The 23830-nt window shown below is 48.6% G+C and overlaps 1 protein-coding gene across 1 annotated transcript in view; it reads right to left on the minus strand.

Moving 5' to 3' along the window:
• LOC310773990 (protein jagged-2-like) overlaps positions 1-23830 on the minus strand; it is a 98976-nt gene that overhangs the window by 40032 nt on the left and 35114 nt on the right. The window contains exons 3-5 of the mRNA XM_083634036.1: positions 22462-22522; positions 9741-10019; positions 5952-6012 (exon numbers count right to left, since the gene is read on the minus strand). Coding sequence (XP_083490162.1) covers positions 5952-6012; positions 9741-10019; positions 22462-22522 — 401 coding nt within the window. The remainder of the gene's footprint in view (positions 1-5951; positions 6013-9740; positions 10020-22461; positions 22523-23830) is intronic.

Raw genomic sequence — 23830 nt, forward strand, 5'->3', positions numbered from 1 at the left:
TGTACTGAGCCTATAGAAGACCTACAGTAATGTCTTCACTGTACTGAGCCTATAGGAGACCTACAGTAATGTCTTCACTGTACTGAGCCTATAGGAGACCTACAGTAATGTCTTCACTGTACTGAGCCTATAGGAGACCTACAGTAATGTCTTCACTGTACTGTGCCTATAGGAGAGCTACAGTAATGTATTCACTGTACTGAGCCTATAGGAGACCTACAGTAATGTCTTCACTGTACTGAGCCTATAGGAGACCTACAGTAATGTCTTCACTGTACTGAGCCTATAGGAGACCTACAGTAATGTCTTCACTGTACTGAGCCTATAGGAGACCTACAGTAATGTCTTCACTGTACTGAGCCTATAGGAGACCTACAGTAATGTCTTCACTGTACTGAGCCTATAGGAGAGCTGCGACTGCTGCCGCCAAATGTCACAGCAGTCATTTGCTGGACAGAGCATCTTCATCAAGGTGAATGACACCCTTGCTGTGGCTCCTAATCTTATGACACAGTGCCAGGGGACATTCCACACGCAGTGTGTGTGTGTGTGTGTGTGTGTGTGTGTGTGTGTGTGTGTGTGTGTGTGTGCAATTCCTACGACTTGCACATGTGCATTAAATGCGCATGTACTGTATCTTACTAAGAATACAGTATGTGTGTGTGTGCGCGTGTGTGCGTGTGTGTGTGTGTGTGTGTGTGTCAGTGAGCGTGCAGTTGTTAGCGTGTTCTGTGTGTTGCATGTTGGACTCTGACCTCTTCTTTCTAACCCAGAATGAGCGTGGGGTTCTTTCTAACCCAGAATGAGCGTGGGGTTCTTTCTAACCCAGAATGAGCGTAACCCAGAATGAGCGTGGGGTTCTTTCTAACCCAGAATGAGCGTGGGGTTCTTTCTAACCCAGAATGAGCGTGGGGTTCTTTCTAACCCAGAATGAGCGTGGGGTTCTTTCTAACCCAGAATGAGCGTGGGGTTTGCGGGACAAGGGCCTCCAGAGAGCCTCTCGGCTGTGGCGGGACGGCCGGTGAAGGGTTAGCTAATCTGTTGGTTTATGGCAGCACTCTGTTATTCCAAGGCCAGTGGTAACCTTGCCCCACCTGTCCTGTCATTTCTCTGCCGGGGCTATTTTAGGGGCCAACCCCAACCCCCCAACACACACACACGCACGCACGCGCACACACACACACACACACGCACGCACGCACGCACGCACGGACGCACGCGCGCGCGCACGCACGCACGCACACACACACACACACACACACACACACACACACACACACACACACACACATAAACACACACACACACACACACACACACACACACACATAAACACACACACTTCAAAATGGACGGCGACCAAACACTCTCTTAGCAGTAGTGAGTGATATACTGCACTGTAGTGTCTGTGCTGAAGCTCTGTAATGTGCTGCACTATGCTGCATAGTTGTGGACAGTTACAGGGTTTTACTTCTGGGGTTTGATGTTTTTCACACCGCAGGTATAGAGCTCAACAGTCACGTGACTTTTCGTGACGTCATTTGTCCCGGAAGTAAGTGCTGCATTGATTTTCTCCATAGACATTTTGATAAATCCTTATATAATGCGTTTTAAGGCTGGAACCAGGCCAACCCGTGACCTACTAAATCGGGAGTGACCAAAACGTAACAACAAAAACAAAAACAACAAAAAATAACACCAGGAAAAAAAAAAATTCCCCCCCTCGTTATTTTTTGTTCTTGCTTTAACCGAATGTTTTATGGTCACTCCCGATTCTGGTTGGCTTGGTTCTAACTTCTAGCCTTAAAACTCGTTATATACAGTAAGGATTTATTGAACTGTCTATGGAGAAAATAAATGCGGAACTTACTTCCGGAGCAAATGACATCACGAAAAGTCACGTGACTTTCGAGCTCTATAAGAAAGTGTAATGCAAATGGCAGGTTACAAAGATGAGCGCTTTGCAAGGATAACATCTACTGTATGTTAGCACAGTGTAGACATCTACTGTATGTTAGCACAGTGTAGACGTTGTGTTGCTGAGCTGAGGCAGAGGGTGAGAGAGGAACAGGAGGACATGGCATGACATGGCAAAACCAGGCACCCATGCTACTGATAATACATCTTATTTGTGCCTTTGCACCTTTGAAACACAGTCAAATGCTTGTTGTGAGCTTGAAATGATAAGGTTCTATCTGGTTGGGGTGCAATTCTGATATTGAGCATCAAAGTATTTGACATACCATCTGGGGGGGGGGGGGAGAGACTGTTGAGTAATGTATATCTTTTACCATTTTGACAACATACGTTAGAATCAGCTACTGTAAATTCCAAGTTCCGGCTCTGTATAAACATGCATGAAAAGTTTTAATTCATCAACAATCTGTAACTTGAGTGATCTTTTTAACTGGGTGCCTCAGCACAACAACTTGAATCTGATGTTGCTCGTGTGTGACGGCGCTCTGCTTTGTTTACTACAGCCTGTGGCCAAAGAACTTACATTGCTAAGAACTGAAGGCTAATAGGTAATTCCTGTGCAACGTCAGCGCACAGCAAATCTGCCATTTTGGCCTGAAGGAGACTACTGTAATGATGCCAGTAAAACATCCTACAAAGTGCCATACAAAAGCACCTCTGACTGAAATGCCCTGTGTTCTTCCCGGTCACGGTGCGTCTCTCTGTCATGGTTCTGTGCTGTTTCCCAAAGGAGCAAGAAGGCATTTTCAGTCCAGAATGGCAGCAGCGCTGTTGTCCAAAAAGCACCAGACTTTGTCTCTTGGCTTCTATATTCTTTGACAGGGCTGTGCATTGTTTACTCCAGCCTGTGTCGTGCAGTATGTGCAGCTTGTCCGGTCCTGCGGTCGGCTGGCGGCGCCCTGCACAGTGTCAGCGGGAGAGAGCGGACAGCCTGTCTGGCTGCCGGTCGCCCACAGGCCAGGGGTGGCATTACCCGCAAGGCTCGCCGCTATCCCCGTCAATGGAAGGGGCCACGGGGGCCAGCCGGCACCAAAAATATCCCTCCTGCCCACGGCCACCAAACCACACCCTGCAGGACTGCATGGTGGGCAGGGGTAGGGGTGCTAGAGGGTGGGTGGGTGGGTGGCGGGGAAGGGGCGGGGGGGGGGGGGGGGTGCTGGGGACCACTCATCCCTGACCGCTCCGAGACTTTTGAATTATTTACAAAAAATATTAATTATTTCAAAACCCAGTGGACGGACTTAGCCCGCTGTTGCCTAGCTACATCTTTGGTAGTGTCACATGAGGGAGCGTAGGTTGTGTGTGAGGAAACAACACACCCAGCACACATTTTTAGGTTTCCTCTGCCAGGCAGGGCCTTTTTTCTTCTCTTACTCTCTCTCTCTGTCTGTCTTACTGTCTCTCTGTCTTACTCTCTACCTGTCTTACTCTCTCTCTCCCTCTATCTCTGTCTCTTAACCCTTCATTCTCTCTCTCTCAGTCTGTCTCCAACTCTTTTAATCTCTTTCACTTTTTCTATTACACCTTGCTCTCTCTCTCTCTCTGTCTTTCTATCTCTTACTTGCTCTCTGAAACACACTCCCCCCCCCCCCCCCCCCCCCTCACCCCCCCCACACACACCCTTTCAGGCTAGTGTGTTCCCGATTGAGATGTAGCTCCAAAATCACATGTTGAGGCACATTCCAAGATGTTCCTCTCCTTTCCAAATCCTCCGGCCATTTCCAATATGAATTGTCAGCATTATTCTTTGATTTTTTTTTTACGAGATCCAAACTAAATGGAACCTGCCTGGATAATGCCCACATCTCCCTCCCTTCACCACCCTCCACAGCTCCCTCCCTGCACCACCTTCCACAGCTCCCTCCCTGCACCACCCTCCACAGCTCCCTCCCTGCACCACCTTCCACAGCTCCCTCCCTGCACCACCTCTCACAGCTCCCTCCCTGCACCACCCTCCACAGCTCCCTCCCTGCACCACCCTCCACAGCTCCCTCCCTGCACCACCCTCCAAAGCTCCGTCCCTGCACCACCCTCCACAGCTCCCTCCCTGCACCACCTCCCACAGCTCCCTCCCTGCACCACCTCTCACAGCTCCCTCCCTGCACCACCCTCCACAGCTCCCTCCCTGCACCACCTCCCACAGCTCCCTCCCTGCACCACCTCTCACAGCTCCCTCCCTGCACCACCTCCTACAGCTCCCTCCCTGCACCACCTTCCACAGCTCCCTCCCTGCACCACCTTCCACAGCTCCCTCCCTGCACCACCTCCCACAGCTCCCTCCCTGCACCACCCTCCACAGCTCCCTCCCTGCACCACCCTCCACAGCTCCCTCCCTGCACCACCCTCCACAGCTCCCTCCCTGCACTACCTCCACATCTCCCTCCCTGCACCACCTTCCACAGCTCCCTCCCTGCACCACCTCCCACAGCTCCCTCCCTGCACCACCCTCCACAGCTCCCTCCCTGCACCACCTCCCACAGCTCCCTCCCTGCACCACCCTCCACATCTCCCTCCCTGCACCACCCTCCACAGCTCCCTCCCTGCACCACCCTCCACAGCTCCCTCCCTGCACCACCCTCCACAGCTCCCTCCCTGCACCACCCTCCACAGCTCCCTCCCTGCACCACCCTCCATAGCTCCCTCCCTGCACCACCTCCACAGCTCCCTCCCTGCACCACCTCCCACAGCTCCCTCCCTGCACCACCCTCCACAGCTCCCTCCCTGCACCACCCTCCACAGCTCCCTCCCTGCACCACCTTCCACAGCTCCCTCCCTGCACCACCTCCCACAGCTCCCTCCCTGCACCACCCTCCACAGCTCCCTCCCTGCACCACCTCTCACAGCTCCCTCCCTGCACCACCTTCCACAGCTCCCTCCCTGCACCACCTTCCACAGCTCCCTCCCTGCACCACCTTCCGTCTCCTCCCATTTCCAAAACACTTGGCACCGTGCGCACCGCAAGGCTTTTTAAAGCGCCAAACGCATCACAGTTGCATGTGTAATCACAACTAAATGGCGCTCCCCCTGCCGCCTCTCACATACTTAGTGTTACGTATGCCTTGTCAGCCTTTTGTCATCCACTGTACAGCCAGGTTACACTTCTAGGCCTGCTGCCATTCCTGTTATAACACCTCCAATCAGTGATTATCACAAGGCAAAGAAGCACCTATACAAACAAAAATCAATTATAATTTCAGGGGGGAAAACACACCAGTTTTATAGTAAAAAATAAAACTAAAATCTGGACTTTAAATTGAAGAGCTGAAGATGATTGGCCACTATTTTTTTTACTTTTTTGCATCATACTGCCTGGATGACTGAAATGCAGCTACACAGACAGTTTTATACTACTTGGAAAGATGGAAAGTATGAATTCAGGCCCTGAAGAAGTGGGTAAACTGCAAATCAAAAGGTGGGTAACCCGGGGTCAGAGTTCATCGCTCCACAGCACATGCATGGCTCCACACTCACTTCCCCAGCCAGGCCAGAGGCAGCCAAAACAAGGCCCGAGATAGGAAGAGGTGATGTGGGTTGCAGCAGACGTGTGTGTTTGTGTGTGTGGGGGGGATTTCTGCCGTGCTGCTGGAAGACGAAGGAGGAGGGAGGTGGGAGAGAGGGGGGGGGGGGGACGCATAGCGAAAAACAGGCCCCTCTCTCTCTCTCTCTCTCTCTCTCTCTCTCTCCCTCAGTTGGGCAAGCCAGCTTTGGAAAAGGAAGTAGAACAATGGCTTCTGGATCAGAGTGGAATTGGTGGTGGAGGGGGCTGAAGTGGGGAGGTGGGATTTTAGGCTGCCTGGTATGTTATCAACACCCCCCTCCCCTCCCCTCTGTTGTGTCACTATTGTTACCATCATTAAGCACCAAGGGGGTTTCCAAGCAAACAACGACATGATGTTTTAACACTTGAACACACCTGCTTTACTGCGGCAGTGGAGGCAGGTGGAACACACACAAAACAAGATTGAGAAACTCACTTGCACTCCCCCGGCACGCTGCAGGTCCCGTGAGCCAGGCTGCATCCCTGCTTGCAGATGGCTTTGATGGGAAAAAAGAGAAAGTCAACAGGTGTGGCTGGCAACTGTGAAGCACAATCAATAGCCACCTACAGTAGCCTACTGTATTTCAAACATTGCTGGAGCCTTGCCTGGCGCTCTGTTCTATGAACCATCCAATCATTAAAATCCCATTTCCTGTCGCAGAGACAACACTATTTCTTTGCTGCCGTCACAATGATGATGGCAAGTTGACTAAATGGAAAGTGGAGGGTTTCTCCAGCGATGAGCGTCTTTCAACATGGTTTATATTTTGCAAAGTGGAGCGAGAGCTTACACATGTTTCCAAAGAAGAATAAGTGTGTAACGGGACATTCACACCAAAAGCGTTTTTTTCAGTCAGAACGCTATGAAAATCATGTCGAGAGTGCTTCCATTGTGCACAAAACACAGCGCACGGAGCGTTTTTTTTTGCGCTCCGTTTGTTTTCCCCTGTAGTCGCATGCAGTACAGATCAGAACACAACGGCCACAAGGACGGTAGCCAGCTAGTTTTGTCTGTTTGATGTTGTTCACTGTCAACATGAAAGCCAGATTATTGCCAATTCTGGCAGCAGCCGAGGTTGAAAATCTTTCGGGAGGAGAAAGGTAGGTAGGATGAGTGAAAAAGACGATCAGGGCGCTTTTCCTCTAATGTTCAACTTTTTTCAGCTTTAAAACACCCACAGAGCTCCTCCAAAAACAACAGACGCCACAAACGCCAGGTGCGTTCATTAAAAGAAGAGCACGTCTAGCGCGTCCTTACATAGAGAATGAATTGCAGAAAGACGCTGGCAGCTCCAAAAACGCCTTTGGTTTGAATGTCCCCTAAGACTCCTCCTACAATAGCTGCTGGGCCTCATAGTGTCTAAGACTCCTCCTACAATAGCTGCTGGGCCTAATAGTGTGTAAGACTCCTCCTACAATATTCATTAATTCAATCTTTATTTAAACTCGAAAATTCATTGAGGACGAGCCTCATTTGCAATGATGTCGAGTATGACACAGTAAAAAAAACAAAAAACAACAACATAGTAAATACAATAAAATACAAGATGCAAACAGTAGTGTTTGAACATAAGGGGCCCTATTCTCCCACAGGCCTTAGGCGCAAAAACTGGCGTTAAACGCAAAAAAACGTGCCTTGCGCCTGCCTCGGGAAGATAGCAACATGGTTTTAACATGCGAGAATAGGCCAGAATGGGCGTTTCGGCCTTAAATACCGGCCTAACAATATCTTCCCACCTGGCGTTAATTTAGCGCTTAGCGCTTTTCAAAACCAGGCCTTATTCAGTGCGCCGTGGATATTGTGCGTATTTACGCACAGCTCTCCTCTGCCATCTCACACTCTCTCCCCCCCTCTCTCTCTCTCTCTCTCCCTCTCTCTTGCGCGATGGAAAAAAAGTAGTTATATCATAGTTTTGAGCCCCTGTCATACCGTAGTTCTCTCCCCCTCTCTCTCTCTCTCACTCCCTGCGCAGCACAAATGGAAAAAAAGCTGTTCTCTCCCCCTCTCTCTCTCTCTCTCTCTCTCACTCCCTCAAATCACCCAGCATGCATTGAGACTAATACATTTCGAGAATAAATATCAACCAAATCAGCCTAAATTGCCTAAAGTGGTAGATAGAAATAATGTTTCTGTTCACACAACATGCAATTCTCGAACATTTCAATAATGGCCAAAATAAAACATAGAAATCCAAACACAACCCTATGTAAAACATATATGTACCCCAGGTGGTATATATATCCCTTGCCGATACAACGTGATTTAGATGAGAGACAGCCGTAACACGGTTCTACTGTGATGTCCTGTGATGTCCGCTCCGCTCCAATAAGATTAGGCTTACTTCACATTTACTTTTACAATAAAAACACATTTATGCAATGACTTTACATAATGTAGGCTATATTTATGTGCATCATCCTATACCTGTGCAGCAGGGGAGAAGAAAAGGTAGCAAAACAATATCATTCTGGACAAACTTTCACCAATCTAATCTCATCATGACATAGGGATAGGCTATATTTTTCTAGCAGATGCGTTTAGAACATTCTTTTCACTTTGATCTTGCTACTGTATAGTGTAGTGTATTTACATGCTTGCAGTATTTAAACTGCAGTCAGATTGGTTTGAGAAGCATAATAATATGGAATAAAATATATGAGACAGACGGGGATGAAAGGGAGGGGGGGAGATCAGAGCGCTTGGCTTTCTGACTGGACTGGATCGCTCCGTGGAATTGGAGCTTAAAAGGCAAGCTTGTGATTTGTATACTGCACTTCTCCAATGAGCAGACTGTGCATAATTTTACGCTTAAAAGGCGTGGTTGTAATGCTTAAGGCCGTCTGTAGCGCCGACACCAAAATATCGAGGGGGCTGGTCCACGCCCACTAATCTGCACTGCGCTGGGCGCTGGGCGCAGTTTATAGGCCGATGCAACGATAGAGCCCAAGGTGTATACAGTCAATCAAAACAACTGCAGATTATGGATATCAATAGCTGCTGGGCCTCATAGTGTGTAAGACTCCTCATACAGCTGCTGGGCCTCATAGTGTGTAAGACTCCTCCTACAGCTGCTGGGCCTCATAGTGTGTAAGACTCCTCATACAGCTGCTGGGCCTCATAGTGTGTAAGACTCCTCATACAGCTGCTGGGCCTCATAGTGTGTAAGACTCCTCCTACAGCTGCTGGGCCTCATAGTGTGTAAGACTCCTCATACAGCTGCTGGGCCTCATAGTGTGTAAGACTCCTTATACAGCTGCTGGGCCTCATAGTGTGTAAGACTCCTCCTACAATAGCTGCTGGGCCTCATAGTGTGTAAGACTCCTCATACAGCTGCTGGGCCTCATAGTGTGTAAGACTCCTCATACAGCTGCTGGGCCTCATAGTGTGTAAGACTCCTCCTACAGCTGCTGGGCCTCATAGTGTGTAAGACTCCTCATACAGCTGCTGGGCCTCATAGTGTGTAAGACTCCTCATACAGCTGCTGGGCCTCATAGTGTGTAAGACTCCTCCTACAATAGCTGCTGGGCCTCATAGTGTGTAAGACTCCTCATACAGCTGCTGGGCCTCATAGTGTGTAAGACTCCTCCTACAGCTGCTGGGCCTCATAGTGTGTAAGACTCCTCATACAGCTGCTGGGTCTCATAGTGTGTAAGACTCCTCATACAGCTGCTGGGCCTCATAGTGTGTAAGACTCCTCCTACAGCTGCTGGGCCTCATAGTGTGTAAGACTCCTCATACAGCTGCTGGGCCTCATAGTGTGTAAGACTCCTCCTACAATAGCTGCTGGGCCTCATCATACTGTGATTAAAAATGTATGTGATCAATATGATCACATACATTTTTGATCACAGTATTATGAGGCCCATGTCTCATGGGTATTATTGTAGGTACACTGTCTATGTATACTGTACTTTACTCATGTTTCCAGACCTATCAAGCTTATTTTGTGATCTTTTCAGTCAAATTATTTCACTGCACTTGCAGATAATCTGCTGGTTTGAATACATTTCAACTTCTGGATGCATGCCACTATGACTTCTTTCAACAAATCCTCATAAAACAATGAAAACAATCTTTAAACAAGGAACGTTCCCCAACACAATTCCACTTTTACCAAATAAATGCCCTGAAACAAGTTACATGTACCTTCTCCTGAAAAAAAGAAAAGTCAAATGATCTAAGATGGATTTCACACAAAACAAAAAAACAAAAACATTTCCTCACCGATTTTGCAGTCAGGAAACTCGGGAACACCAGGAACGCTGGACATCCAGCCCTCAATGCACACTCGGTTCCCCAGCTGGTCGCACACGTAGTGTCCGAAGTAGTCGTCTCGGGGCCGACACACGCGGTTGCACTTGCTGCCGTAGTAATGGTCGTCGCAGCGCACGCGGATGCTGTACTCCAGGCTGGCCGCCGTGCCTTTGTGCAGCCCGCTCTGCTTCTCCTCCCCCGGGTTGATCATTCCTTTGCGGATGTTGCGCTCGATCAGCAGCTCCTCATCTGGACATGAGATGAGACAATAAAATCACTTTGCATGATGCTTCTCCATTTGAGATGCTTCAACATGATCAAACAATACCAAAAGCACTCAAAGAAAAAGAAAGGAAAAGTCTCAGTCATTATTACTATTTGTGGGTCCTGTATACATGTAACTCAATGGGATTATCGATTGAAACTATGAGAGTAGGGTCCTTTATTACCTCTGCCAAGGAGGTTGTGTATTCGGTGCCATGTGTTTATTTGTTTGTTTGTTTCTTTCTTCGTTTATTCTGTTTGTTAGCAGGATTACTGAAGAAACTACTGGTCCGATTTTCATGAAACTTGGTGGAAGGGTGCATGCAGCATGGGCCAAGGAAGAAGACCTTCAATTTGGGAGCGGAGTGCCCTTCTAGTTCTCACTGTGGCCACCCATGCTAAAAATATCACAATACTTTTTAGACCAAATACCTTATTTCATAAGATATTTACACACAAGAATATTTTGAAAATTATCATTAGTGATCTATCAATGTGTATATATATATATATATATATATATATATATATATATATATATATATATATATATATATATATATATATATATGTATGTATGTATGTATGTACCGTATGTATGTAATATGATGGCCAGGGTAAACCAATCAAAGCAGCCGGTTAAACCAATCAACGTAGCCTTTAAGAAAAGGCACAAGTAATTTGGATGAAATTTGGATGAAATTGTTTGTTATTATTGCCATCATTACTACAGAGATAAACGTCAACTTTATCTGGGTCAGTTTGGCAGTAAAGCATGAAGTCTAAATAGCAAAGATTCCAAATGACATTCCAGGGAGAAGTGTCAGTTCCGGCCAGAGGATCTGACCTGGCGACCCGGCGGTTATACAGATTAGACAGTAGAGTTCATAGAGTCTGAGGACAGGACGACCAAGCTGTTTATGTGCTCCTGTGGATCAGAAAGAAGACTTGACCCGGGGTCAAACGCCACTCTGTCCTACCAAGAGTGTGGAAGAAGGAAAGGAAAGAAGGGAGAAAGAATAGGAAATTAAAGCAAACACAAACAGCGGGCGTAGGAGCCAGTCGGGGCTGCGAGGGCTTGATAACCAAAATGCTTTTTCAGTTTTCCTGCTTGGTCAAATGTTTTTCTGCCCCCCCTCTCCTCCTCCCCCCCTCTCCTCCTCCCCCCTCAGGATATCCAGCCCGACTCCACCGGAGCCAGACCGGAAATAATAAGAGACGGGAACAGACGAGGAAGGGTGACATAGGAAAGGCCTTTAGCTTGTTCTCAAGGAACAGAAGCACCATGAGCCAGCAGGCTTTGCTGCTTCTGTAACCTGCGTTGTGTAGTCCCCTGCAGCTGGGAATCAAACCAGGCACCTCCGGCATGGGAGGTGGATGGTCTAGCAAGGAGGCTAAAGACCATGAGCTCTAGCATCTGACACTAGAGGGTCTCTGAAGGTCTCGTAGAGCTACGTTACACTTACACGGCCCGAAGCCACTTGGACAAGACGGAGCGGGGTGGTGGAAGGAAGGGGCGGACGACACGGGATGGGTCGTTTACAGAAGCTCAACCAGGATTAAAGGTCGATGCTCGATGCCTGCTCGGCCTTACTTCAGCCTCGCCTGCCCTATTGACTGTGTGTGTGTGTGTGTGTGTGTGTGTGTGTGTGTGTGTGTGTTGCTCACTAAATGTTATTGTATCAGTGATGTCACAATGCCTCCTTGTGTGTGTGTGTGCCCCATGATATCACTGATGACATCATCAGTGTGTGTGTGTGTGTGTGTGTGTGTGTGTGTGTGTGTTCATGTGCGTGCGTGTGTGCGTGCGTGTGCCCTCCTCTGACATGATCAATCTTGTCACAATGCCTCCTTGTGTGTGTGTGTGTGTGTGTGTGTGTGTGTGTGTGTGCGTGTGTGTGTGTGTGCGTGCATGTGTGTGTGTACGCCCTTATGACATCATTTTTGACATCATCACATCATTAGCTAATTAGCCTAATTAAAAAATCTGGCTCTGTCAGATCACCCGCACGGGTGCCCTTTACACACCATGAAGGTTTCAGCCCGATCGCAGGTAAAACGGCATAGCTGTGGCCGAACACAGAACTTGAAACAAACAAACAAACAAAGTCCACATACACAATTGTATAGATATATAAGATCAATACAGCAGTTGGAATATTGCAGTTCATGTAAATGCAGTCAATGACTCAGCAGTGCAGCAAGCGCATAAACAACTGTGACTTTCACAATGGCAGCAGAAACAGAGGCATGCTTCACTGATAAGAGTTTTGAATATGCCCTCTGATGAAGATAATGGCGCTGAAATGTTTTGTCGGCGGCGTATCAAACAAAAGAAAGTCTTTGAAGAGGCAGAGTTGAGCGTGCATTCCTTTGTGTGACCGTTTGGTGTTGAGTTGCCATATCCAGCTCTCTCAAGCCTGCTGAACTTCACCTGCACTGAAGAAAGAGAGTGAGAACATAGACGCCCATCCCGTGGGTGCTCAGGCCCGGGAGCACCCACGGAGAAACCCGAGCACCCCACCAGGGGCAAATGCACTTGATAGGCCTGTAGAGTATGCGCCAGCGGCTGGGGTCAAATTTACATTGATTTGAGAGCAAACTCCACACTGGGCACTGTGCCCACTTTGCAGAATAAGTTGATCAAAAGTCATAGCTTTAATGTGATTGGCTAATGTAACATTAGATGCAGTGCGCACTGTTGCGCCGATTAACCTGACATTGGGTGCGTTCATGAATATCCACTCGGAGCGCCAGAGCACACACTGGACCGCTCGTAAATTGGGAGCCCCGTCATCATGTACTGTACATTCACGCTCTCATTTCAGTGTAGAGCATCAGATTGGATTTACGAACTGTGCAAGAGAGAGCAAGGGTCTATAGCAAAGCTGATGACTAGCCCAACAAAATTGACACATTTTGTCATTAAAAAACAACATAGTACAATTTTCACTTGCAATGGCTGTCCCGGTTACATCCTGCAGTTCAGAAAGTTCATCTTTCCGGCGCCTTAAAACGTATCCCAATGGGCACGCAAGCAAGACTGAACCATGTAGAAGGAGTCTCTTGCGCTTCAGCCCCTCCGCTGTGGGAGGTCGGTGCTCTCAGAACGGGACGGTATGATAAAGAAAGCAGGATCCTGGAGCACTCAATTCACTGGAAAGTGATTTTAATAAGGTGCAGTGACTAACGTTTCGACGCACAGTGTCTTCATCAGAGTCAAGAGGCAGGTTTGACTCTGATCCAGTGCTCCAGGATCCTCCTTTCTTTATCAAGACTGAACCATGTTGCTGTATTGAACTGTCACATGAAGGTGTCACACAACAGGTATTCAACTCTATTGAGCAGCCACCGGCAGAAGCATCAATCAGAGCCTATGAGTGAGAAGTCAGTGTCAATTCATTGTCACACTGTCCTGGTTTGAGTTCACACACTGCCACAGATTTCAGTCACACACACACCGCCGCCCCCACCTGAAACCCCCAGCACTCACTCACTGCTGTTCATCTCCAGCAATTAGATATAAAAATATAGACCAATCATGTGCTCTCTCTGAAGGAGAGACTAAGAGAGGTTGTTGTTACTAGGCAGAGCAGGCGAGAGAGAGAGAGAGAGAGAGAGAGAGAGAGAGAGAGAGAGAGAGAGAGAGAGAGAGAGAGAGAGAGAGAGAGAGAGAGAGAGAGAGAGAGAGAGAGGCCATGTGAAACCGGCTTATATAAACAACGAGGGGGCTTCAGATTGGAGCAGTTGTCCTTGTCAAGAGCAACATAATTGTCTGCGTTTTCAAAAAGCCAATTTCATTTTTAGGAATGCCGAGTGGCTGGCATGGTTTCCCGAAAAAAGCTCACAGCCTCACACAGGAATATGTTGTTCCATCTCCTGTCAGTGTACTGTGCCACTTCTGCTCGTAGTGTTCACCTCTTTACTGGCTGCTTACAATGGTGAAGATCTTAGAACTGAAACGTAAGGCTCCGTTCACACTGCCGGCTGCTAGCTTCTTTCCCTCACGGAGCAGAACTGATGTTTTCTAATCAGTGTGAACAGCGAGGAGCGAAGAGTCACATTTTTCCAACTCCCGTCGATCACACGGATCACACAATATCGCCTCCTGAGGCATGAGGCCTACATGTGACTTAGGTGTTGGAATTTTCAAATCAGAATTTGCATATAAGGATAGATGGATATATGGTAATATCGCTGCTGGCTGTGAATGTAGAAGCAGTCTGCACTCACTGCACTCATTTAAAGTTGTCAGTTAAAATTCCTAAAATGCTGAAGCACACCTGGGAAGAGGTGTTGGAACTGTAGTCAGGCTATGTTACCATAACAGTAGTTGTGTTTCCATTACTCTCAGAAATGCGCAAAATCTAAATATCGCAATAGAAATTGGGTAATGGAAACACGTGAATTTCGAAAAACCTCCCAAATATCGCAAAAAGTTTTTTCGCTCTCATGAGGTGGTTTTTCAGACGTGTCGATATAGAAGTTTATCGCAAAAGTGTAATGGAAACACATTTTTCGCATTTGCACGTCATGTGACCCATATTATCCCTTGGAAAAGGAGCGGAAAATAAGTTTGGTAAGTAAGGTTCGATAGCCGTGTCAAAACCTCCGCAGCAAGTGGAAAACTTTGAAGCAACGCTACCTAGCAGAAAGACGAGTGTTATGCAAAAGCGTAGCCGGGCAAATTAGATAATGTTTAATGGCAGAAATCGGTCCATGGTGACAGCAGGCTGCCTGTGTGCGCGCATTTGGCACAGCGGCGAGATGAGAGGATGAAAAGCACACACTGGTGCGGTGGTGCTGTCTGAAGTGAATACAGTGACTGTGAGTAGGCTAATACATTGCACACGTTTCAGGTGCAATTATAGAACCAAATCAGCCTTTTCCCCCCTCCATCTCTAAATCGGACCAGTTGTAGGCTATTAGGCTACCTTTTTTCCTCTGCCTGTCGCGCTGACTGCATTCACGCAGCCAGCAACATTTTGCGACTCATTTTCTTTTGAATTGATAATCAGGCTCGTTTATATGCATTGTAACTTCATGTTGGGATTTGCATTGACCATTGGTTGGATTTGAGCATGCAGGGGACGGGATATGGGGCAGATCCCCGTGCGTAATCACTGTGGCAGCTGCTGCAACGGGGAATCACTCAAACGCAACTTCAATGGAAACGCCTACAAGTCGCAATTGTACATTGTCGAAGTTGTAGAAATATCGCAATTCTTTTGCGAAAAACTGTAATGGAAACACAGCTAGTGATACAGCCATGATAAGCTGGTTGTCAAGGTGTTCATTTCTCCTTGGCAGCAGCTTTCTCCAGAATCTCCAGGCGGTTCAGAGCACCGACCATGTACAGCTGTGCGCCCATTACGACACAAACAACAGTCCACTAGCTGAAGAATGTGTCTTAATCAATTTGACACTATTATAAAACAGCTATTAGTGATGTAACTTGCATTTCTGGTCACACTGACAACAAGTCTCACTCTTGCTAAACTATCACTATCACTCTCACTCTCTATCACTATCACTTTTAGTTTTTGGCATTGAGGTGATGTCTCATCCAGTGTGACCTGCAATGGAGTTACTGTAGCAGGTAGGCTTCACTTTGACAGGACTCTTGGCTGTTGATAGCCTCCCTGACTGATGCAGGGATCAAACTTGTGATGATGCGGTTACAAGATGGTGGGGCATGGTGGTCTGCCTGTCATGGCCTCCCTATGTTTCTCCACTGAGGATTTCTAATGTATCCAGTTGGCTATCCATCACACGACCACCTCTACAGGTGGTGGCGTGAGGAGAAGCAGTCCAGCAGCAAAGCCAGGCACAGCGGTGTAGTATGCCGGCCAGTCCTGTCACAGCGTCCCGGGCCGCCTGTCACAGCATCCCGGCCCGCCTGTCACAGTGTCCCGGCCCACCTGTCACAGTATCCCGGCCCGCCTGTCAGAACGTCCCGGGCCGCCTGTCACAGCGTCCCGGCCCGCCTGTCAGAACGTCCCGGGCCGTCTGACAGAACGTCCCGGGCCGTCTGTCAGAACGTCCCGGCCCGCCTGTCAGAACGTCCCTGGCGGTCTGTCAGAACGTCCCGGGCGGTCTGTCAGAACGTCCCGGGCGGTCTGTCAGAACGTCCCGGGCCGCCTGTCAGAACGTCCCGGGCCGCCTGTCAGAACGTCCCGGGCGGTCTGTCAGAACGTCCCGGGCCGCCTGTCAGAACGTCCCGGCCGGTCTGTCAGAACGTCCCGGGCGGTCTGTCAGAACGTCCCGGGCGGTCTGTCAGAACGTCCCGGGCCGCCTGTCAGAACGTCCCGGCCGGTCTGTCAGAACGTCCCGGCCGGTCTGTCAGAACGTCCCGGGCGGTCTGTCAGAACGTCCCGGGCGGTCTGTCAGAACGTCCCTGGCGGTCTGTCAGAACGTCCCGGGCGGTCTGTCAGAACGTCCCTGGCGGTCTGTCAGAACGTCCCGGGCGGTCTGTCAGAACGTCCCGGGCCGCCTGTCAGAACGTCCCGGGCCGCCTGTCAGAACATCCCGGGCCGCCTGTCAGAACGTCCCGGGCGGTCTGTCAGAACGTCCCGGGCGGCCTGTCAGAACGTCCCGGCCGGTCTGTCAGAACGTCCCGGCCCGCCTGTCAGAACGTCCCGGGCCGCCTGTCAGAACGTCCCGGGCCGTCTGTCAGAACGTCCCGGGCCGTCTGTCAGAACGTCCCGGGCTGCGATAATGAAGTGGCGTGCGGTAGGCGGCCAGCTGCCGGCCGTGACACTAATTAGGAGACAGACGTCAGAGAAAAGAGAAAGAGGGGAAAAACGAGCCGTAATGAATGGCTTAAGGAGGTGATGTGCTCACAGGCTTAATATAGAGGAGAGGGCATACTACAGAGCACCAACAGTCCCACTGAGAGGAGAGGGGGGACTACAGAGCACCAACAGTCCCACTGAGAGGAGAGGGGGGACTACAGAGACCCAACAGTCCCACTGAGAGGAGAGGGGGGACTACAGAGACCCAACAGTCCCACTGAGAGGAGAGGGGGGACTACAGAGCACCAACAGTCCCACTGAGAGGAGAGGGGGGACTACAGAGCACCAACAGTCCCACTGAGAGGAGAGGGGGGACTACAGAGACCCAACAGTCCCACTGAGAGGAGAGGGGGGACTACAGAGACCCAACAGTCCCACTGAGAGGAGAGGGGGGAGTACAGAGCCCCAACAGTCCCACTGAGAGGAGAGGGCATACTACAGAGCACCAACAGTCCCACTGAGAGGAGAGGGGGGACTACAGAGCCCCAACAGTCCCACTGAGAGGAGAGGGGGGACTACAGAGCCCCAACAGTCCCACTGAGAGGAGAGGGGGGACTACAGAGCCCCAACAGTCCCACTGAGAGGAGAGGGCATACTACAGAGCCCCAACAGTCCCACTGAGAGGAGAGGGGGGACTACAGAGCCCCAACAGTCCCACTGAGAGGAGAGGGCTTACTACAGAGCACCAACAGTCCCACTGAGAGGAGAGGGGGGACTACAGAGCACCAACAGTCCCACTGAGAGGAGAGGGGGGAGTACAGAGCCCCAACAGTCCCACTGAGAGGAGAGGGCATACTACAGAGCCCCAACAGTCCCACTGAGAGGAGAGGGGGGACTACAGAGCCCCAACAGTCCCACTGAGAGGAGAGGGGGGACTACAGAGCCCAAACAGTCCCACTGAGAGGAGAGGGGGGACTACAGAGCCCCAACAGTCCCACTGAGAGGAGAGGGGGGACTACAGAGCACCAACAGTCCCACTGAGAGGAGAGGGGGGACTACAGAGCACCAACAGTCCCACTGAGAGGAGAGGGGGGACTACAGAGCACCAACAGTCCCACTGAGAGGAGAGGGCATACTACAGAGCACCAACAGTCCCACTGAGAGGAGAGGGCATACTACAGAGCCCCAACAGTCCCACTGAGAGGAGAGGGGGGACTACAGAGCACCAACAGTCCGACTGAGAGGAGAGGGGGGACTACAGAGCACCAACAGTCCCACTGAGAGGAGAGGGGGGACTAGCCGAGCAACACTAGCTATCAATCACACACAGGCTGCATTCACACTACAGGACCTCATGCTCAATTGTGAATTTCTCAAATCAGATTTATTTTTTTGCCTCTTAGCAATGCTGATACATTTCGATGTGAACGTTCAAATACAAGGTCACATGGCATATACACGTGGTCCAGTGCGACTGAATAGCAACTTAATAATACCATTACCAATTGCAAAAAATCTCTTGCACCTGTGACATTGTAACCCAAATATATTGCATGTAAGAACAGTCTGCAAACAAATGTTATAAAAGCCTTCAACATGCAATGTCCTATGACAGTGATTTTCAACTTTTTTTAGAAGCAGCAAGAAGCAGCCCACACATTAGAGCCACAGACCCCTATTTGATGAGATTTTGTCACTCTGACCAAATTGGAGAATATCTACAGTATATTCTCAGATTTGATTTTGATTTTGTCCATCAGTATCTATATTGTAGGGAGATAACAGTGAAACTCTGACCAAAATAGTCATTCTTCTACATTCTCTAATTGTGCTAACTTTTTTCAAATGAAATAATTGTGATGTTTAAGTACATGTAGTTCATCAATTTGCTGGAGTTTGGGGACCCTCTGGAAGCCGGACCCCTGGTGGTCCTCGGACCCCAAGTTGGGACCCACTGCCCTATGATGCTCTTCATTACCTTCTCCTGGCCCTTACTGCCATAATTGTCATATTTGTAATTTTGTAATTTTGTTTTACCATGAATCTTATGTAATTCCTACATGAAAATCAGCACACACAAAAAGGCAAATCCATGCAGTGTTTTAGTGTTATTAATCATGACAGATCTATGTGTGTGGGGTGGGAAAAATCAGAAAAGTCACAGTGTGAACAGAGCCACAGCAGCGCACGCTGCCTATAGCAGGAATGCAGCCTCTATAGCAGCCTGGTGTTTCCAGTGGAAACTCCCACAGAGAACCTGCCTGCTGCTGAGAAGTGACTGACACACACGCTGCCTGAACACCGGCCGCATGTTGAGAGGTCACTGGCTGACACGCAGGCTATCAGATGCATGATAGCATGACAGCAGCTAATGTATCAGATGTGTCTGTTGACTTGACATGGTCTCGACGCGATCATGTCGAGACCATGTCTTGACTTAGCCACGCTGACCCCGAACAAATCTAGAGGTATTTATGTGAAAGCTAGAGGAGCGAGAGATAGACGGGGAGATAGCGACAGAGAAACAGACAGAATAACAGTGAAAGTGAGAGAGAGAGCCATCAATATCACAGCAGGCGGTGATTATGTGGACCGCTCCTTCATTGGCAGTAAAAGAGAACAAGCAGGCGCCATCGGCAGGTAGATAGAGAGGTCACCAAGCGATCTGAGCCCTAAATCAAATCCACTTGACTAGAAGGCGGGGCCACAGCTAACGAGGAGAATCCCACGTTGACTAATCACATGCATTACATTCCTCAATTAACCTTCTTCCTTTCTTCCTCCCGGCCTTGCTGAAAACAAAGCCAAACTGGAGCGAGAAGAGAGGAGCATGTAAAAACAGGATACAGCTGTACAGTACACCAAATAGCTCAGTGTGCAGGTAGGCAGGCAGAGAGACAGGCAGAGAGACAGACAGGCAGAGAGATAGAGAGACAGACAGAGAGACAGACAGGCAGAGAGACAAAAGAGAGACAGACAGGCAGAGAGACAGACAGAGAGACAGGCAGACAGACAGACAGACAGACAGACATACAGACAGAGAGACAGAAGCAGAGAAACAGACAGACAGGCAGAGAGACAAAGAGACAGACAGGCAGAGGGACAGACAGACAGGCAGAGAGACAGACAAACAGACAGACAGACAGACATACAGACAGACAGGCAGAGAGACAGGCAGAGGGACAGACAGACAGGCAGAAAGACAGACAGCCAGAGAGACAGACAGACAGGCAGAGATACAGACAGACAGACAGACAGACAGACAGACAGGCAGCCAGAGAGACAGACAGACAGAGAGACAGACAGGCAGAGAGACAGACAGACAGACAGACAGACAGACAGACAGACAGACAGACAGACAGGCAGAGATACTGACAGAGAGACAGACAGACAGACAGACAGACAGACAGACAGACAGACAGACAGACAGACAGACAGACAGACAGACAGGCAGAGAGACAGACAGGCAGACAGACAGACAGACAGACAGACAGACAGACAGACAGAGAGACAGACAGACAGAGAGACAGACAGACAGACAGACAGACAGAGAGACAGACAGACAGACTTACAGGCCAAGTCTAAACCTATGGGCTCTCTCTCTCTCTCTCCTGTGATTCCCCGGGGGATAATTAGTCACTCTTCATGAAATGTTCTCATGAGACGGAGAATACTGTTCTTGGTTTCTTGATGAGTTTCTTGATGAGTATGCTTGAAAAGCTCTCAGGTGAGTAATGTAATGTAGGTGGGAATGTGTAAAGCTGTCATGAAGCTGTGATGAAGAACGTAAGAACAAATCAGCATGTATCCCTCCCTTTTCATATTTAAAAAAAAAAAATACAAGACCATGTAAACCTTCAGTTCAAATAAAAAGTTAAAAGACCCAAAGTGATGTCACACCGTTTTGCTACAACTGGCCGCAGCAAAATGATAGGAGACTTGAATCTTCCTTTTCTCATATAGCAAACGTTAACTAGTCACTAGCCAGGTTCTTCCTCTTTTTTTATTTCAATCTATTTCTAGGGTGGAGACTCTGGAGAAACTCCCTTCTTCTTCTTCTTCTTCTTCTTCTTCTTCTTCTTCTTCTTCTTCTTCTTCTTCTTCTTCTTCTTATGGCTTTCTGGCAGACTGCGGCACATTGCTGCCTCTCACAGTTAGGGAATATTCTTCCTCTTCTTACCCAGACACAATGGTCTGAGTTTGCTTAAATGCATCCCACAGTATATCATCTATCTCTGCTTCAGATACATCCAGGCACGGACTGCACCATCGGGCGCTTCGGGCAGATGCCCGGTGGCCTGGCCATATATATATATATATATATATATATATATATATATATATATATATATATATATATATATATATATATTGCAGGCCAGCCCACTCACTGAACAGCAGGCCAGTATGTATAAGTGTTCCTCGTTGCGCAGATAGCAGGCAGGCAGGCTGCAGGCAGCCAGGCTTGCTGTTCAATGGTGCCAAAATGGAGAAGAAAAGAGGTGCAGAGAGGTTACACTCCTCTCATCGCTTCCCGAAACCTCTTCATTGTCCTTGCCGCACACACACTCCTTTCACCCCCCAAAATGCTTCGGCATCTACCATCACCCACCACTCCTCTCTTTCTGACCTCGGCCCCAAGCGGGAAACATCTCACAAGCTTATGTCCAAACGCATCAATCTTCAAGGGTTTCTTCCTGTGACTCTCAGACACACGGTCAATCTCAACCACACCACTTAGTGATCCTTATCGAGTGAACATCTCCAACTTCTCCTCTAGTAAACTTCCCAACTACATGTGGATCCTTAAAAGTCCCATCAGCCGCCATTCCAATCTCGTCGGCCACCATTCCAACCAAAAAAGAGCCCTTCCCACTGAATCATCAGAGTCACTCACACCCTCCCATTTCCTTTATCCATCCTACCAAGACCTCTCGTATCCTCCGTGTCACCCCTGTTGTCTTCTTCTCCTGTTTGTGATGTTGTCCTTTCTCCCGTGTCCTCCATCCTCCGATGCAAATCTTCCTCTCCTCCTCTTGCCATCCGCCGGCTCTTCTTCTTTCCTCTCATTCTCTTCTTCTCTCCTCTCTTCTTCCACCTCTCCCAGACCTCCCCCCCGTCAAACTCCTCCACCAACTTCTTAAACAAACGCTCCAGGTCACTGTAGACTAGCGTCTCCACATCAGTGAGTCTCCTGTCTGCTCAACACCCACTACTGATCCCTCAAAAACCAATTAGTCAGAAACTACCTTCTCACCCTTGTCCTATGTATACTCCCACCACTTATATAGCCTCAGCCAGGAAGGATTTATTACATCATGGTGACATCACAATTGCTCGAGTGACATCACTAATGACATCACAATTGCTCGAGGGACATCACTGATGATATCGCTCATTCTATTGATTTTCTACTTTCCCCCCTCTTTTTTCGGGGGTGAATGCTAAACCTAAGTAAGTGGTGGCCATGATAGATCTCGTTCTCATGAGAAAAACAAAACACCATTTGACCTCTGGGCCTCCGTACTTAAGACAGAGAATCTCTAGGTCAATAAATAATAGCTTATGAGACACTCGAAGCATTTCAGAGCCAAGTAGACGGAGGAGGAAGAGAAGGGAGGAGAGGAGGAGGAGCCAAGGAGAAAGAGGTGGAAGGGTTTGATCATTGAACAGGGGCGGGAGTGGGGGCTTACCATTGGTGCTGTGTGTGCCGTTGTCCCAGTCCCACGCCTCCACTATCAAAGTGTACGACCGCTGGAAGAGAGACAGAGGGGGACCGAGGTTATCAGAGTTCATGCTAATACAGAAACACACACACACACGCACACTTCAAGGTTTCTCTTTTTTCTGCTAAGGTTTTGTTGGCTGTGGCTCAGGAGGTGGAGCCAGTCGTCCACTAATCGCTTAGGATAAAAGAGGTTGGTTGTTCGATCCCCGGCTCCTCCAGTCCTCATGCCGAAGTGTCCATGGGCAAGATGCTGAACCCCAAATTGCTCCCGATGGTGTGCCAGCACCCTGCGTGGTACTGTAGCTTGCCACCATCTGTGTATGAATGCATGTGAATGGATGAATGTACCTACTCATTTTAAAGTGCTTTGGATAAAAGCGCTATATAAATGCAGGCCATTTAACATTTGACCATTCTAGCCTTGTGTGCATTTAGGCGGACCCAGGTCACAGCATTCAGGGCCAAGGCTGAGAGGGATGCCGGTAAGTTAGGTTAGGTGGTACTGTAAGTTAAGCCATAGGTTAGCTAGGTCAGTGGTTTTCAAATTGTGAAACGCCAGGAGATAATTTAATCCTTGTGTCAATTTCGGGGTCGTAGACGTGAAACATTTGTGAGCCACTGAGCTAGATTGCTTGCTTGTTGTGTTGCTTGTTTAGTTGTTAGGGTCAAGGCTGAGCTGCTGGTATGTTGTTGTAGGTTAGCTGGGTAGATTGGTCAACCTTGCTAAAATCTGCCCTTGTCTACTCTGTTCTTTCTTTCTTTCTTTCTTTCTTTCTTTCTTTCTTTCTTTCTTTCTTTCTTTCTTTCTTTCTTTCTTTCTTTCTTTCTTTCTTTCTTTCTTTCTTCTCCCTCTCCTGCCTGCTTGTTTTTCTTTTAAATTGTTCAGTTTCTGTTTATTATCAATTGGGTTTAGTTAGTTAGATCTAGCTAGACGTTTTTCTGTGAAGCCCTTTGAGACTTGCCTGTGAATTAGGGCTATATAATCAACTTAACTTGAAACTTGACACACAGAAACCCAGATATGCCCTCCTGCTTATATCAAGAGACGTGCACACATGATGTGAAGTTTACTCACACACAAACACAGGCACAGAAACTCAGATATCACCTCCTGCCCATATGCACACATGCACGCACGCACACACACACACACACACACACACACACAGACGTGCACACACACGCGCACACACACACACACACACACGCACACACACGCACACACACACGCACAAATCTTTTTGCATAAAAGTTGAATCATGGTGGGAACATAACTCTCGTTCCCACACTCTTGTCACTGATTAGCGGTTATCTGCCTGAGGCTAGTTAACAGG

The sequence above is a fragment of the Poromitra crassiceps genome (assembly GCF_964638095.1).
Source record: "Poromitra crassiceps genome assembly, chromosome: 3".
NCBI lineage: Eukaryota > Metazoa > Chordata > Actinopteri > Beryciformes > Melamphaidae > Poromitra > Poromitra crassiceps.